Source organism: Astatotilapia calliptera, chromosome 3, assembly GCF_900246225.1.
Source record: "Astatotilapia calliptera chromosome 3, fAstCal1.2, whole genome shotgun sequence".
Lineage (NCBI taxonomy): Eukaryota > Metazoa > Chordata > Actinopteri > Cichliformes > Cichlidae > Astatotilapia > Astatotilapia calliptera.
The window spans coordinates 27,218,089-27,231,300 of NC_039304.1; the positions used below are offsets into that span (position 1 = coordinate 27,218,089).

General features: G+C 43.4%; 1 protein-coding gene across 3 annotated transcripts in view; it reads left to right on the forward strand.

Annotated features, from left to right (window-relative positions):
* The window catches only part of LOC113019099 (diacylglycerol kinase delta), a 92,428-nt gene that overhangs the window by 72,408 nt on the left and 6,808 nt on the right, over positions 1 to 13,212 (forward strand). For 2 of the 3 annotated variants that reach the window (XM_026162619.1, XM_026162621.1), the window contains 13 exons: positions 2,890 to 2,989; positions 4,257 to 4,322; positions 5,944 to 6,115; positions 6,199 to 6,324; positions 6,512 to 6,596; positions 6,679 to 6,786; positions 7,308 to 7,404; positions 7,533 to 7,640; positions 7,784 to 7,897; positions 9,212 to 9,346; positions 10,029 to 10,192; positions 11,139 to 11,244; positions 11,446 to 11,535. In XM_026162619.1, coding sequence (XP_026018404.1) covers positions 2,890 to 2,989; positions 4,257 to 4,322; positions 5,944 to 6,115; positions 6,199 to 6,324; positions 6,512 to 6,596; positions 6,679 to 6,786; positions 7,308 to 7,404; positions 7,533 to 7,640; positions 7,784 to 7,897; positions 9,212 to 9,346; positions 10,029 to 10,192; positions 11,139 to 11,244; positions 11,446 to 11,535 — 1,471 coding nt within the window. The remainder of the gene's footprint in view (positions 1 to 2,889; positions 2,990 to 4,256; positions 4,323 to 5,943; positions 6,116 to 6,198; positions 6,325 to 6,511; positions 6,597 to 6,678; positions 6,787 to 7,307; positions 7,405 to 7,532; positions 7,641 to 7,783; positions 7,898 to 9,211; positions 9,347 to 10,028; positions 10,193 to 11,138; positions 11,245 to 11,445; positions 11,536 to 13,212) is intronic. The other variant, XM_026162620.1, reaches the window with a different exon arrangement.

Here is a 13,212-nt window from a genome sequence, read left to right on the forward strand (position 1 = left end):
AGTTCTGTCAGTTTCTTTCACTTATCCAATTCAGGGTCGCAGGGACTCTGGAGCCTATCCCTGTGACAGTCGGGGTACGCCCTGGACAGGTCCTCAGTCGATCATAGAGCTAACACAGAGAGACAGACAGCCATCCGTTACGCAAACATCCAGTTTAGATTTGCCAGTTAACCCTGTGGGCTGTGGGAGGAGCTCAGAATACCCGGACAGAACCGATACAGCCACGGGGAGAACATGCAAACTCCTCAAGGTGCTAGGTGGTGGATTCAAACCAAGGACCTTCTTGCTCCGAGGTGACAGCAAGTGATCATCCTCCACACAAATTTGGATCAGTTTGAAACAGAAGTTGATTTTTGCTTTTGGACGTCCAAGGTGTGCAGGGAAGATTCAGTTCAGTTATTTATATAGCACCAAATCACACCAGCAGTGGTCTCATAGTGTTTGATATCGTTAGGTAGAGACCCTACAGTATGCAGAGAAAATCCTAACAATCAAACTAGAGCTGGGCGATAGAACGATAACGATATGTATCGCGATATAACTTTTACTCGATAGAGAAATTAAGCTATCGCGATAGACCTCGCCGCTCTTGTCTTCTTAAAATAAAAAAATAAAAAAAAAAGTTCAGCCAATCCAAACTAAGTAGCGCAGAGCCGAACCAATCACAGCCGCAGCGTCACGTCGCGTGACTTGTTACGTACAGCACAAGTGCCAAGCTGCACGTGTGTTTGTTTGGGAAGCAGCCAGCGGGTAATGGAGCCAGTGCGTAATGGAGGAAATGAGTGTGCCGACTAGAAAAATCAACCGAGCGTGACCGAAGAGAAAACAGATGATGGTTCCAACGCCGGAGAGATTGTCGAACGGAAGAGCCATAGAAGTTCCGTAGTTTGAAGGTATTTCAGCTATTTCAAGTCTGACAAAAAACAGAGTAGCGTGCACTGTAAATTGTGCCGAAAGCAAGTCTGGAAATACAATAAACTGGTGCATGCGTCACACTGCGCCACGTTATTGTTTCGGTGAAATGAATTTCTACAATACTGTTACTGTTAATTCTACTCTCTGCAGTGTTTTATATGCTTACATATACACACAGTTACTGTCCCTCCACACAGACGACTCGGTTCTGCTTCTATGCCCCAGCTTTGTTTACTTTTTCCCACCGAGGCTTCTAGACTTCTGATTGGCCAACATTTCTGCACGGTTAGGAATCTAGCGCCACCTGCTGCTTTGGCATGTTCATAGCAGCGTTTTCCTTCATTTCTGCCTTTATGTGTGGACGGGATTATTTTTTAAAACGAAAACGGAAAATCTCCGTTTTCACAAATACCCGTGTACGTGTGGACGTAGCCTCAGTCTCTGACTGGAAGCGCTAATTCGTCATTCGGCTTTTGTCAGACTAAAGTAACTGTTAAAACTGTTTGAAAAGCTAAGCTATACAACAAGGAGAGATTGAGAATTTCCTTTTAGTTCTCAGTTTATTTGATATTGACAAAAGTTAGTCAGTTTTGTCTGTTCTTCTGTAAAACAAACTAAGATTTATTTTTAGAATTAATACTTTGTTTCTAAGTGGAATTGACAATTTAGTCTGTTTCGTTTGTTCTATTTTGAAACTTAAACGCTTTAGCGGCTGCCTTTTGTGTAGTTTGCAATATTTGCCTTTATTTATCTGAAAAAGTCTCATGTTCCTTAAGTACATCTACCCTGTTGAACTTATTATGGGAAATAAATATTTAAATAAAAACAAGCTGCTGATTATTTCACATTTTACTTGTGAGCAACGGCACATTTAAATCTTACAAATATAGTTATTTGGCTTATATCGTGATAGATATCGTTATCGCCTGAAATGAAAAAAACATATTGTGATATGAAAAAATCTCATATCGCCCAGCTCTAAATCAAACCATCCTCTTTGAACAAGCACTTGGCAACAGTGGGAAGGAAAAACTCCCTTTTAACAGGAAGAAACAGGAACTTCCCTTTCAAGAAATTTACTAAATTTAAACATAATGAAGTTTTTGGACCTTTTTTTAATCACACATCAGATAGTGGCTGTTTTATAGAAACATATGATATACATAGAGATATATGTTAGGGGGACTAAAAGTACTATGATATGTGTATTAAGTGAACCGCTACACTATAAAAGTACTATGAGAAGAAAGTTTACAAAAGCATAATCTATGGAGTAACTGTATCTGACTAATCTGAACAGTAGAAACCAGTCTGTCCACCTGGCAAACATCTTGTAAGAGCCTCTGGGCGTTCTGCTTAAAAGCAGTTACACCTTAAAAAGAGCTTCCAGATAAAGTTGTATCTTCTATCCTTTAGTGACATCTTTACCGTTATTAGCGCGTCACCTGCAGCTGCTGAGCCATTGCACGTGATTGATTGTAGCACCGGTGAAGCTGAATAGATATTCATCAGCACTACAAGCTTTACCTTTCAAAGATGACGCTTAAATTCATTAAAAAGGTGCGATGAGACGTGTAATTTCCACACATCTAATATAGAAGTAAAATAAATAGTCTGGGCAGCACTGGAGGACATAAACTGCGTGTTTCTGTAGAAGGCGAGAGGCGATCATTTTTCAGCATCCAATATTTGCTAAAAAGCACGACGAGGACTGTGAGAATTTGGAGAGGCCTCCCTGCTGAGTCATGCAGCGGCAATGTAACAGCTGTGAGTAAATAGTGACTGTGTGGAGGCGACGTAGCTGACAGGCAGGTAGGTGGCAATAAAACAAGAGTGTGTGTGTGTGTGTGTGTGTGTGTAATCTTCAGTAACTGCACAGTGACTCACACAATCTGAAACCTGTTAGCCGTATAATTAGTTTCACTCTCTGTGTTAATCACGTTAACCTTCACCTTCACGTCCCCCCCCTTTCAGATTTCTGTGTGGGACGGTGAATGATTTTGTGGCGGAGGTGGGGAAGGCGTACGAGAGAGCCACGGAGAACAAGGAGGAGGCAGATGCCATGGCAAAGAAGGTAAATGGGTTTTGTGTGCGGCCGTGTGGGTTATGTAAGAGCTTGTATAACAGTAACTAGTGGGCAAGTGTAGGTGTGCGTGTGTATAATTGAGAGTGTGAAATATAGTTGAAGGTTCAGTGTTATCACTCCCTGCTTTAGTGTTCTGCGCCTTTGGCGGTTCATGTTTTCTTCTTGCTGAATTATTTGACTCTTCATTAGAATAAATGGAGACACTGAAGCTGGAAGTCTGAATGCAAGATTAAAAACTGAGTCAAAGTCACTCCTCGCTGTCTGCACAAAACACTAACCCACTCATGCTTTGATCATTTTCATGCTGCTTCTCGTTTATTTGGGACTTAATAGGATACAACAACGGGATAACATCTAAATTCAGAAATTTCAGGTCTTGCTGTGTCTGATCTAGTGTTACGCACTCAAAAGTCTAACAGGGTTGGATGCACTTGCTGTTTTTTTTGTTATTTTACCCCCAGTTTTCACATCATTTTAGGGCGACTCAGGTGGTAGAGTGAGTTTTCTACCAATTCAGGGGTCGATCCCCAGCTCCTCCTGCAGCGTGCCAAAGCATCCTTGGGCAAGATCCTAGTCCGTAAATGAGTCCTTACCTTAATCATGTTTAATGTCTAGCAGGTGTATTACTCACTTCAGATATAAAGGCTTAGAGAGCGGTCAGTGACCGTCTGATGCATTCCCAGTTAGCAAACGGTTGCTAGAGGTTGTTCACAGTTGCTAGGTGAAATCAGGTGCAAACAGGGTGCTGCACCAAAAAGCTGCTTTGGTCGTAGTTTGCTGCAAACGCTCACCACAACTCACCAAATGCTGGTTGCACGCAGTTTTCTTTTGCATCCAGTCTGTTGTCCTGATGGTGGACAAGTTAACGCCACATAGATGACGATCACGTGACTACAACCCCTGAATACAACATTTCCGCTCGAGTCTCTGCATAGAAAATCACTTCGAGACGTAAAAGATTCTAAAAAACTAAGAAAAATCTTTTAAGCTTCCACCCTCTGACTTACCCGCCTTTTTCCAAATACTGCGAAGCAGCGTTGATGCCTCGCAAGTCTCCAAATAAAAGTCCCACGAGCACCAAATCAGAGCGAGTATTGCTTTCACGCTGGTTTGAGGTGTTGCTGCAGCCTCACAGAGTGACGATTTCAGAGTGATGCGTACTGCATGTCCAAATTTACACCGCACTCGTGTAATTTTGAAGTGAGAAAGAAAGCAATGCGGATAATGGAAATCTCCCTCTCTGTTCCTCTCTCAGTGTGCGCTGCTCAACGAGAAGCTCGATTCCCTCGTCAAGGCCTTAAGTGAGGAAGCTGAAGCCCAGGTAATGACAACAAGTGTGACAACTGTGCAAACACACCAACATTTCCACACTGACAATGACATAACACAACCAGTTATACTGAACCCAGATCATGTTTACAGTTCCCACAGAGTACTTAGTTTAATAACGTGCATGTGGGTTCCTGTAGGTTTTGACTCACTTATGTAACCTCCCATCCACCGCTGTTCCTTCACTACTTTGATTTTATTCTTACTTCTATCCTTACGCTTTATAAATGCTTCTTTTTTTAAATGTCTCTGCTCCCTTCTGTCCTTGAACAACCATCATTTGAATCTGTATAATGTTAAAAGTTCAGTAGTAGTGAGTAGAAACATTCCTGTAGTTTAACTAATTGGTGTGTGTCATCTGGCTTCATGGACAGATAAAGTTGGGTGTCATCTGCAGTGCTAGGCCTTCTGATGATGCTGCCTAAGAGAAGCATGTATAATCTGTAATGTATAATGTAAACAGAATTGGTCCTAGCACTGAACCCTGTGGAACTCCATAATTAACCTCAGCGTGTGAAGAGGACTCTCCATGAACACATTGGAGTGTGTTAGATAGATATGATACAAACCACTGAAGTGCAGTATCTGTAATACCTACAGCATGTTCTGATGTATGTATTTAAATATTGTGGTCAGCAGTATCCAATGTAGCACTCAGATCTCGTGGAACAAACACAGAGATGAGTCCACTACTAGAGGCCACAAGAAGATTATTTGTAACCTTGAACAGAAGTTTTTTTCTACAATAAATAACATTTTTATTACAGCTGCCTTCATCTCAAAAGTGAACCATACTTTTAATTTTTATTGCTTCATGAAAGTGCTTAGACTGAAAAACAGCCTAATATTTATGATTGATTGCTTCATAATTATGCATGATAATGTCGTCTCCCCCTAATTATAGCCTCTCCCTTCCCAGTCAGTCGTCTTGAACTGACGATTGCGCAGTAGACGAATTACTAAAACAAACCAAGCAGTATTTGTACTGCAAATAATAAACACATACAGTATCTAGGAATTCAAACTAAACAGAAAATAAGGATTGCAATGATAAACTAAGGACTGTCTGAAACATGAGGTCAAGTATAAAAGAAAAAGGTGGCTTTGCACACATTTTAAGTTTCCTCATGGGAGCTCAAGAGCAAAACATCATCCAGCTTTCTGTGTCTCTGCACCCTGTGGAGCCTTTTATCCAGAGATTGATGTCATTGCTTTAGAAGAAACAGCCCAGCCCTCAAAATGTCAGCATGATTTAAACTTTCTGCTCAGTAAAAGGGGAAGTGCATTGAATTTTTACCTTTGATTCAAAGTTCTGCGTGTAGCCGCAGTTCTGTCGTTAAAGGATGATAACTGCTGCCTCTCGCTGATGTTGCGCCGCTGTAGAGGGCTGCGAAGCAGGGATCGTAAAAAATTATGAATGAGAAGACGTTTTCAGGTTGAACACTGCTGCTTTGGTGATATTGTGATGCTGGGCTCCCGCTGCTCGTAAAATGTAACAGATTGATGGGGGAAGTCTGGTAATATCAGGAATCCCACAAAAGAAGCCATCAAACAGCAGCATCCCAGGGCCTATTTCACAGGTTTTATAGGTTTTTACTTGTACTTTCATCCAGGTGGTGCCGGCGGGTACGGTGCCGAGCCAGGAGAGCGGTGGCTCGAGCCACGATGAAAGTGGCAGTGAGCCGGGATCGGAGGACAAAACGTACCGGTCCAAAGAGCAGCTGATGCTCAGGGCAAACAGTCTGAAGAAGGCGCTCAGGCAGATCATCGAGCAGGCCGAGAAAGGTAGGCCGCTGTTCTTCTCTCGTCATTTAGCGCACAACATCAGGGCTGGCTTATTTTGTAAAATACAAGCATGCTGCGTGCAGTTCACCGGTTGTCTATCATCATGTCAGTGGTTGACGAGCAGAACCGGCACACACAGGTCCAAAGGATGTCGTCTTCATCCTCCATCAAAAGAGAAAACAGCGAGGAGCTGAAGGACGCCGAGCCACGTAAGTTTGATCACAGCAGGGATACGCGCCACGCCAAAGTGCTCTTAGTTCATGCATTAGCAAATTAAAGAGTCAAAGCAGTGGACAGAGTGATTTCTCTTTAAAGCTTTGGAGGTTCCTCACTCCTTAAAAAAAGCCACCAGTTTCAATCTAAAGGCGCTTCTCCTATTACCGCTGTTCTATCCAGGTCAAGGAAGTTTGAGTCCCACCTCTCCCATCGTCCTGGAGAAGCCAGAGAGCCTCAACACTGTCACCTTCAGCGAGGACTCTGTGTAAGCGCACACATGAGTACACACACACACACTCACACAAAATCAGGTATTAATAAACCGTCTGCATGCTTCATAATTACAGACAGTGCTCAGAGAAGTGTGTGATGAACAACTACTTCGGCATCGGCCTGGATGCCAAAATCTCCCTCGAGTTCAACAACAAAAGAGACGAGCACCCGAAAAAATGCAGGTAAAAAACCCCAACAAACACACAGACGCACAAACCTGATTATAAAGGGCCAACGGGGCAAAATGACGTGTAAGCACAATCCTCAAACAGTCAATTTATTTCAATGTCAAGTCAATAAAAATAAGCTTTCTAGCTTTTTTTCTAAATTGTGTGTCACCATAAATACACATCCATCAGGGTCAGTCGCATCAAATCTGTGGGGTTCAACCTTACACGCAATCTTGTCACTGCACTCTTTGTAAATGCCCACAGTAATCCCAGTTCATTACGCTACATGTGACCTACTAGTCCGTGACATTCTCAGTCATGCCAGTAAATAAAGGTGCATATCAGAAAGAAACGTCCGATCAAGATGACAAAGTTCCCCCAGTAATGACCACCTAAGGCTAGCAGCAGAAGAATTTCTGCTTAAATTGCTTCAGTTTTAGATTTTATGGTGTTTTTTAGTTGCACTTTGTTAAGCAACACATCAGTTTATCATATTGTGCTCAGGCCTGACTGGTTTGCTTTTCCCTCTGCAGTAGTCGCACCAAGAACATGATGTGGTACGGAGTCCTGGGGACCAAAGAGCTGGTCCAGAAGACGTACAAGAACCTAGAGCAGAGAGTTCAGCTGGAGGTAAAAAGCAGGCGTACATGAACACACACCCAACGGTTTTCTTTAGGGAAACAAATGTCTGTCAGCTGATTTCTGCAAACCTGCTGAGTTTTCCTCGTCTTGAAGCATCTCCTCTCCTCTGTCCACAGTGTGACGGGGTTCCCATGTCTCTGCCGAGTCTGCAGGGCTTGGCTGTCCTCAACATCCCCAGCTATGCAGGCGGTATCAACTTCTGGGGAGGCACCAAAGAGGACAATGTGAGTGTTGTCCAACCGGGCCTTCAGAAGCATTCTCAGTAAAAAGAAAAGACAAGAAAATAAATCAGAATTTTTACTTTACATTTCAAATTCATCTAAATTTGAATCTGACGGTGTTTGATTTTTATCGCTTGCACCTCCAGAACTTTGGAGCTCCGTCTTTTGATGATAAGAAGCTGGAGGTGGTGGCGGTGTTCGGCAGCATGCAGATGGCCGTGTCCAGAGTCATAAACCTGCAGCACCATCGCATTGCACAGGTAACACAGACACATATAACGCTTACCTCTACATGTCTGACAGAGCCTTTTTAAAACCTCTTCCCTACATCAGCATCTTAGTTTGGCCTTCAAAAGGACACACCGAGCAAGTTAAACCACTGGTAAGGTTGGCTGAGAAGGTGAAAGTCCACAAGACTTCAGGACCTGCAAAACCTGCACATCAGCTCTTATCAGAGGTTGAGCTTTAATAACAGGAAGCAACTCAAAACAAACTGGAATCAAATCCCGTCACTTTCTGCACCAATAAAAGACAAATATCAGATGCAAATATTTAATTTCCACTCTGAACCAACAGCTCCTTACTGTATATAAATAAAAACTCTCCACAGTCATCTACATATGAAGGATAATAAAGGAGGCCGTGGAGTAATTATAATATTTATATGGAGTCAGAGTGTTTACATGAATGTGCAACATGAGTAATCTAAAATGTATATTCAGATCAAAACAGTCTTTGAATAAGCTACACACCGAAGATATTTTCATACACTGGCATTTATTTTAAATAAGAGCGTCCCAGTGCACCAATAATTCAATAACTGGAGGAGGATCACAGCCCAAACTCTCCCCCTGTGGTTGTACGCACATAAAGGCGAGCTTTCCTTTTCCTCTCGCTGTTGTCATCCTCTTTCAAAGGCATCCGTGGGATCTGCCAGGTGCCCACCGTCCCCAAAACCAGCTTGTTTTCACTCACTCTGGTCATGGCCCCTCCCTGAACCTGGTTCTGCTGGTTTCTTCCTGTTAAAAGGGAGTTTTTCCTTCCCACTTTCGCTAAGTGCTTCCTCTTAATTGTTGCAGGATCTTTACCCTACAGTTTAAAGCACCTTGAGGTGATTCATTTTGATTTGGCACTACATAAATAAAATTGAACGATCAACAGATGTTTTTCACGGGGATTTAAAGCCCTTGGCACTTCAACGTAGTAGGCCTGGTATTATTTCCACTGTGCTGTTATCATGAATTATTTTGGCTGGGTAATCCTGCTAATTTAATTACAACTAATGACAAGGATCTTTTTGTGGCTGGTGAGCTTTCTTGGTTAGTACAAATTATCAGGCCTTGGTGATTTGGAAAATCAGAAGTTGTTTGTTCTGAGCTTTGAGGGCTGTCAAGAGGTATAAAATCCAACCGTGCAAGAAGAGCCCCAACCCTTAAACTTGCTGTTTTTTTCACATGAATTGCTCAGTGTTCATCAGTAGAGGGCAGAGGAGGTCAGTTTAAGGGGTTAGCTGATAAAAAGCACTCAAACCCCCGCATCTGACAGCTGCTGTTTTCTGCTCTGCCGCTTCTCAGTGCCGCCAGGTGAAGATCACCATCCTGGGGGAGGAGGGGGTTCCTGTGCAGGTGGACGGAGAGGCCTGGATCCAGCCGCCCGGCATCGTCAAGATCATCCACAAGAACCGCGCTCAGATGCTCACGAGAGACCGGGTGAGCGCTGAAGCACACATAAAAAACCTGCACCTGACACTTTGCATACCCATGTCTGCGGCATGCATGTTAAAACCAGCAGTGGCTGGAGATACTCCCTTTTCCTTTTATAAATATTGCAGCTGGACACTCAGCGCTCTGCCCGTGTTGTTGAGTCTTTCTATTTTGGGATTTCTTAAATCACATCCATACCCACTGTTTGTTCTCCCTTCATGCTGCTCAAACCTCTGAGAGCTCTCTTGAGCCAAGCACATTTGGGCAGTTTGTTTCCATGGTTTCCCCTCCTTAAGCACCACAGAGTTGGCTCGCTGGTTTTATCCTCCCTAAATGCGGCTTTATTCAGTGAAATAGTGACAGTTATGTGTCGGGTAAAGCTTTTCCCTGCTGGTTGCCTGCTCGAGGCACGATTATTGGCGAGTTTTTAAATTAAATTCATAATGAAACACTTTTCTTCCTTTGCTCCTTCATGAGATTAAAAAGATGTCTTTGCTGTTGTGTATTAGTCTTAGACGTGAAATGAAATGCACCCTGACATTTATTTCTACAAACCGCACAGTGACTGACAGGGGAACTCCTTCAAAGCAGACATCGGGTGGCTCTTGGATTTGTTTGAAATGGGCTTCTCTTTCAAAGATGGCTCAGCAGCACTAGCTTGGCTGAACATTGATCTCTTTACAACCAGGCGTTTGAGAGCACGCTGAAGTCGTGGGAGGACAAGAGGAAGATCGACAGCTACCGCGCCAGCAGGCCCCGCCTTAACTCCCAGCAGTCCATGGAATACCTGACCGAGGAGGAGTGCGCCCAGGTTCAGCAGCTAGGCATCGTGGCCGACACGCTGATCAACAAGTAGGCACCGCTTCAGATTTTCTTCTCGTCTCAGCTGTCCTACAGTTTATTAGTGCGTGCTGACGCCACACAGTGGTTTTAAAAGCTGGATGCTGTTTTGTGGTCAGAAGAAAATGTTAAAAATACAAAAATTTAGCACTAAAACTGAAAAACACATCTCCTCTCTTCTTTACATCGAAGGTGGGGGAACTCCAGGCCTCGAGGGCTGGTGTCCTGCAGGTTTTAGATGTGTCCTTGATCCAAAACAGCTGATTTAAATGGCTAAATGACCTCTTGAAGTTCTCCAGAGGCCTGGTAATGAACTAATCATTTGATTCAGGTGTGTTGACCCGGGTGAGATGTAAAACCTGCAGGACACCGGCCCTCGAGTTCCCCATGCCCGCTCTACATTATTTTAAAATATATCATTCAAACATTGCAAACAGCTCAGTCTAACTGAGCTGCATCCGTCTGTGTGTGGAGACCATAAAGGGGTAATTTCCTCATCCCACCGCAATTAACTGGCTTATTTGCAAACTTGCGTTGAGCTTGTCTCCGTTGCACTGATGAGCTGTTTTATTTATCTTTTTCACATTTGCAAACAAGTAGTGTCCCTCTGCAACTCCTTCGTCCTGTCTCAGTTTGCCCTGTTTATGATGATGTCTTCGGTTATGTTTCAAAACTGCCGTACTTTCAGGATGATAAATATTTTAATTACATTTGTAAACTTTCCTCAGATGTGGAGAAACGTTCGTAAAGGGAATTTCAATTCAAGAGAGATGTGTTACAAATAATTTAAGCGCACAGTAGAAGATGCTCCGGTTATATTTGAGAAAGAGGCAATACAATAATAGACAATAAAAGAAAGTAAATTCAGAGGCGGGTACGTATCAACAGGCTACAGCGGCCATAATTGTGCTTTTCTGGGGTTTTTTTTCTCACCATTTCCTGCTTTGTGCCCGCTCAGAATCCGCGAGGCGGCCAAGACACACAAGCTGGTGGAGCAGGAGTTGGCTCACGCAGTCAACGCCACTGCCCTGGTGCTCACAGAGGCCAAACTGTCCAGCCCCGAGGTAAGACACCGAGGCGGAGAGCAGATGGGAGTTTATTGATGGCACAAAATGACCAGATTTTCAGAAAAATGCTCAGATTTCATGTCAATTTAAAGGCTGTTAAATTTGCAGCCTGTTAACCTGAACTCCATCAGTGATGTCACCTCGAGGACGACGTATGTCTTCAAAACAGTCACTTTTGAATTTATTTTTTTTTCTCAGTGTCTGAGTCGCAGCACTGCAGTGGAAATTGTTAACAGCAGTAAAGTCCTCCAGGCTGAGACCAGGATGCTGCTCGATGGAAAACTACTGGTACGCGTCAGCCGTTCATCCCTCTCGTCTCTCCGTTCTTTGTTTCCCTCCTTGTTTGCGTTCGGCCCTTCATTTCCTCTGAAGCCATTCAGATATTCCATCTCATATTTCAGCTTCTGCTGTTCAACATGTTTGTTCAGTTTGTGTTCGCTGTAGCTTTAAGGAAATCTCACAGTTTAACGCAGTGAGCCTTTGTGCAGACGAGCAGATAAAATGAGAACTCTGCATATGACTACTGTATACTGAGTGTTAGTCGCTACTGGATGATCAATCTCACTGTGTAGGTAACCCTCTAGCAAATCTTCTGCCCTGTCATGAGTCAGTCAGGCGTATAGTTCATTCCCATTGGTAGTCAGGAGGCTGCGTTCACACTGGAAGCAGTTTGCTCCTTGAAGCAGATTGCTTGTCACTTTCGAGTAATCGCGACTTCCAATATATTTATTAACAGATCATATTTCATATATCCTTCACTCTCACTGGAAGTTGCTTCAGGCACTTACCTGGTTATCTGAGGTCCCGCTCACGTCCCATCATGGTGGTTGTTTCGTTCGTAATCAGCATTTCATTCAGTTTCGGTAGTTTCTGGTCACCACATCGCTGCAAATCACTTCCAGTGTGGATGTGGCTTTAAAGTTGACATTAGTTTAACTGCTTGTTAATTTATTTGGCTTATTTTGCTCGGCACTGATACAAGTTACCTTTTTTTTCATTGCTCTTCCTGTGTGTACACCCGATAAGAAATAAAGACTAGAGCATGGCTCAACAAAGACCAGAAGGAACAACTCCCTTTGGAGAAAACATGCTCTGGCACCTTCAATAAACAGTTCCCGTAAATAACTAGTTTCAGTGTCAGCAGTAATGATGAGACATCTTCCTGATGGCCTTCTAGGCAGAGTTGAAAGGAAAAAGCTTAATTTGACTTTGGCCAATAAATGGAAAAGGAAACTGTGGGGAAAGAACACAAACACTGGACGGAGGAAGATTAGAAACCAGCCTTACAGACCCATTAATCTAAAGTTTGAGGAGTTGTGGTCAAAACAGAACAGAGATTCGGAACAAATAGGTGCTGGAGGAGCTCAACAATAACTTTAAAGCATGGTGAAGAAATCCAATAGTTTGGTTGCAGAGGGGGGGGAAGGTTTGTGTAAGAGAAACTATTGTTGAAACAAGGGAGGATATTGCTCCATTTTTCAACACGAGCCATACCCTGTGGCGATGCCAGTTTCCTCCCACAACAGGAAAATGATCCAAAACAAAGCTCCAAACTAGGTAAGAACTATTTCAAGAAACAGTCAGCTGGTATTCGGTCTATGTCCAGTGCAGTCACCAGATCTCAGTCCCACGGAGCTGTCATGGGAACAGCTCGACTGTATGGTGTGTCCAGACATTTCAACTTGTGGGTGGCACTTCATGCACAGTTGGACAAATTGAACAATCCTTTGTTCACAGCTAGAGGGAGAAACCGAGAACAGCATTAGTGCGTGCTGAATGGCTCATGGCGGTGCCAGACAGCATTGGCTGATGGCTCAGATGATAGCCTTCTGCTCATCCTTCTGGTAAATCTTAGATAAAGCACATTTAAGTTGTTTTAGTCTTGCTGCAAGCCGCCTTACAACCCACCTCTACTTCTTTTGATGCTGTCTTTAACACGTCTACATGTTAGAGAGTGTCAGATAC